The sequence below is a fragment of the Apaloderma vittatum genome, unplaced genomic scaffold, assembly GCF_000703405.1.
Source record: "Apaloderma vittatum isolate BGI_N311 unplaced genomic scaffold, ASM70340v1 scaffold8089, whole genome shotgun sequence".
Classification (NCBI taxonomy): domain Eukaryota; kingdom Metazoa; phylum Chordata; class Aves; order Trogoniformes; family Trogonidae; genus Apaloderma; species Apaloderma vittatum.
Window position 1 is genome coordinate 141,831 of NW_009735775.1, and position 4,523 is coordinate 146,353.

The 4,523-nt window shown below is 37.4% G+C and overlaps 1 protein-coding gene across 1 annotated transcript in view; it reads left to right on the plus strand.

Annotated features, from left to right (window-relative positions):
* The window catches only part of EPHA7 (EPH receptor A7), a gene marked incomplete at its 5' end in the record, with an annotated part of 145,074 nt that extends 141,009 nt beyond the window's left edge, over positions 1–4,065 (plus strand). The window contains 3 exons of the mRNA XM_009876711.1: positions 341–534; positions 1,632–1,787; positions 2,935–4,065. Coding sequence (XP_009875013.1) covers positions 341–534; positions 1,632–1,787; positions 2,935–3,049 — 465 coding nt within the window. The remainder of the gene's footprint in view (positions 1–340; positions 535–1,631; positions 1,788–2,934) is intronic.
* Positions 4,066–4,523: the final 458 nt, after the last annotated feature.

Genomic DNA, 4,523 nt, shown 5'->3' on the forward strand with positions numbered 1-4,523 from the left:
CACTCTTTCATAAAAGCCTTGGGGCAAGTAATAATGTGTTCTAAAATAACTCCATTTATCAATCTATCTGTTGCTCCCTTGGTGAATTTAATTGTTATTCCTGGCTGCTCACTTCACTAGGTAATATAGCTATGTCCTGCACATATAGAACAATATGCATAATAAGCCCAAAGATAAAGTCAGGGGCATTATTTGAAAACATGAAGGCTAGCATCAAAACAAGAGACTCTTTTTTTTTTTTTTCCCTAAACTGAGTCTCGTATTATTTCCTGAACTGAGTATCAATATATTTTCCTTAAATGTCCTATGAGGAAAAATGATTAACTATGTTGGCTACTAGGTTATAAAAGCAATTGAAGAAGGCTATCGTTTGCCAGCACCCATGGATTGCCCGGCAGGACTGCACCAGCTGATGCTAGATTGCTGGCAGAAGGAACGTGGTGAAAGGCCAAAGTTTGAGCAGATAGTTGGTATTCTGGACAAAATGATTAGAAATCCAAACAGCTTGAAAACCCCACTGGGAACCTGTAGCAGGTAAGAAAACTTTAGTGTGTGTTCTTATGGTGATGATGGGTTCTGGATATTCTGCTTGGTGACTGGTTCCAGTTCACACCTGCTCCATGTCTCTCAGTTCCTCCTTCCTTCTGTTCCCTGTTCTTCCCTTATTTGCCCTTTTTTGTTTATCATGCTGAACAAAACCAAAAAGGACTTTCTTAAAAAAATAATCAAAATAAATGAACTAAATTTCATGGAACTAACACATCTTTTGGTAAACTACTGCTCACTCATCAGTCTTTCTATACTCTCACCACTAGCAGTCTTTGTTTTTCTTGTTTCTTAAAATTGTGAAGTCTGGAGGGCAAGGATCATCATCCATTATAGTTTCATATGATGCATTTCTTGCCCTAGGAATTGCTGTGCTAGAAATAGTAATTAATAATACTCATGCTTAACCAATGTGCTTTACCATGCTACACTCTAGACTTTTCATTTTCTAGCTTTAACTCCTTTCAGTGATTGCATCTCATTGTACTTCATGGTGTAGCATTTAGTGGCTTCTTCACAAATTTCTGGTGAATTATTTAATCATGGTAATCTTTTGATCTACTAGCTAGATCACTGCCCTAGGAAATCAACTGGCCTGTGTTCTGCTCTTGGTTCTTCTACTGACTGATTTGCTGTATGACCTTAAGCAATTTACTTTGTTTTTCTGCTCTTTCCTTGTCTTTGTTTTATCTCATCCAACTGAATAATGGGAATAGCTACTACTACTATATTTTTTAAGATGCTAAAAAGAGTAGCATCTTTCTGTTACTCAGCAACTTTAGTTGCAGCTGCTGTCATGCTAGGTAATAAGGTTGATTTTCTGTTGGTAACAATAGTCCATTAGGCTGATTTTGCTCACTCTGGCCTTTCATCTTTTGCGTGAATAACCGTAGCGAGTACATTTGTGAGCTACAGAGTAGTCAAGAGCTATTTACAGAGTAATCTAAACTGTGTATAAAGGCTTATTACTTTTTACTCTTGACATTTTTAATACCCCAAACTTATTTGACTCTCACCTTGCTAAATACTCCCTGATGTTTTACTCTCTTTGGAAACAACTTACTTTCCTTTTTCCTTCTCTATAGACCAATTAGCCCTCTTCTGGACCAGAACACTCCCGATTTTACCACTTTCTGCTCCGTAGGCGAATGGTTACAAGCTATTAAGATGGAAAGATATAAGGATAATTTCACAGCAGCAGGCTACAACTCTCTTGAATCAGTTGCCAGGATGACTATTGAGTAAGTTAGTACTGGGCATGTTTAACTTGCATTTAGGGAATGTCTAGGTAAAGTTATACACAATGTTCAACTCCAAGACTTTACCCTGAGTACAAACATGGTACTTGGGGTTAAGCCAGCTGGTTTAGCAGCTAATGATGTTATATTAGATCATCTCATGAAAGAGCAAATACCTTGCTACCTGTGTGTGTCTTCACATTTTTCCCTACTTTTGAGACTGATTGAAAATAACACCAAGGGGCTAGAATTTGAGTGAAAATGTGGCCCATTTCAAAGTATATACATATAGGAAAATAACCACTTTGCCTCCACTACCTAATTGGTGCCTTTTTCCAGATGTGTACTAGGAAGATGTGGAATTTTCTTCTAATTGGCTGGGGGCTGTCTGTGTCCTGCAAGAAATGATTTTGCGTCAGGATAAAAGTCTATAGAAGCAAAGCAATTTTCTGAAGGCAAGCATGGCCTTTATTGGTACTGCCACCTTAAGCCGGTCTTTCTGGCGCCCTGCACACAACGTTCTTGTCCTGATGGTTGATGAATACATGTAAATCCTCTTACAGAAAGCAGTGGTTTTCTAAATAAGTTTCTAAACAACATGCTCAAGCTTGCAACCCTACTCTTATCTACCTGGTATCACTAGGGGTCTCAGCCTATAGCTTGGGAACTGTCATCAGAGCCCACAGGCTTCTACTAGATCAGTAGCACTAGTAGCGGTGGAATGAAACTGCTGCTCTTCTTTCATTTGCATGATGGGTGTGGGACAATATGTGAAGGGTTTCTCTAGTCATCTCTTTAGGAAGCAGAATGTGATCCCCAAAATCTTGAATTTATACATAACTTTGTCCTGAAAGCCACCTAAAGTATTTTACAAGAGAAGTGTCTTGTAGTGCAAAACATACTGGCCTCATTCTTAGATGTGGAGACTCATGCAGTGTAATTACATGACACTTGCCATGAAATTACACTCCTCACTGAAAAGTTGGGCAGTTTCTGTATGAACTTCACAGTACTGAGCTGAGGCTCCAGTGTAGCTTGAATGGTAGAAACTTGTAGCCCAGAGCACTACGTAGCTTTGACTCACAGTTGAATACCATACAATAGCAGTCTAAGTTGAAAAATTAACAATGTACGCATTTATCTTCCCCAGGGATGTGATGAGTTTAGGGATCACGTTGGTTGGTCATCAAAAGAAAATCATGAGCAGCATTCAGACTATGAGAGCACAAATGCTACATTTACACGGCACTGGCATCCAAGTGTGATAGACATTTCTCCCTTATGAGGGAGGTGACAGACTGAGAGAACAGCACTGGCCTTCAGTATATATGAAGTGCTGCTAGAAGACACTTGATTTCCTGGGTCCTTCCTGCAGTGAATAGAAGAGCTACAAGAAGCACCTACAGACTTGAACTCCTAAGTGCCACCAGAGTTTATGAAAAGGGAATTAGGATCCACCAGTGGTGGCAAGGAAAACAGCAGTGACAATAAACAAAGTACTACCTGAATAAACATACAAACACCTTGAGCTCTCTAACCTCCTTTTTATCTAATAGACTTTTTAAATGTACATAAAAATTTAAAAAAGAATATATTTGTCAGATAAAATCATGATATTATTGTTGAATTCAACAAAATATTTTCCTTAAATCTGTGATTTCTGAATCTTTTTTTAATCATTTGTGTTTATTCTTCATAAAGACTTTCTTTTAGTATGATGTTTATATCTTTGGACCTTTTTAGTGCTACTTCTATGACACATTACTACACTGGGTACCTCTGAAGGATTATTTGAGTTCCTAGAGATTTAAGAAGCATGACCAAGCAATGTATATCTGTCCGAATTTTGGTATCCTTTTGTCCCGTTTACTTTTGTTAAATCAGCACCGTATTGACAGGCTAGCTAATTGGCAGGGAGTCAGGAAAATGCAAGTTGCCAAGAGCTCTGATATTTTTTAAAGAATTTTTTAAGGTTACACATATAGTATCTTTTAAAAGAAAATAAAAGAGAAAAAAAAAAAGAAAAAAGAAAAGAAAAGCAATAATGACCCCTAAGTAGTTCTAGGCACTTTTAGCAAATTGTTTGCAAGATGGTTTTAATGGTCTAGAGTTAAAGTGAGTTATATTCTAAAATGTAGATCTACAACTATAAATCTGCTTAGACACAGCATTGAAGGGACAAGTGATTGTAGGAGTGTCTCAGAACATGGCTGCAGTTCTCCAATGTTACCTAAACCATTTAATCTGAGCACATCACTTTTTTTCAATATTCTACGTTAGCAAATCTGAGAGAAACAGCTGGTGTATATTTTATATGAGTTTAAGCCGTATGCAGTCCAGCTGTAAGAATAAAGACATAGGTTTTAAATGAGAACTGTAGAGCATGAGGCAAGGGGCAGTTCAAAATTTTCAATTTTTTGTAAGCTTTTGCTGCTCTGAAAAAACTTGCGTGTGCATGCTCGCACAGACACAACACTCATTTGTCAGGAACACAGATGCAAGAGTAGTTGCTCAATGGACTATCTTTTTACGCCATTTACTTATATATGAATTTTGTTTGATAAAAATATTTAAATGCTATAAGCAATAATGAATGGTGTCTTTACAGATGTTGCAGGAATGTATACAAACCAGAGAGAAACGCTTTAAAAAAAAAATCTGAAAATTATGAACTACCCCAGCAATGAAATGCTGTACTTCCAAAGAGAATTGGGCTGCTTCTATTGATTTTGATAGAGA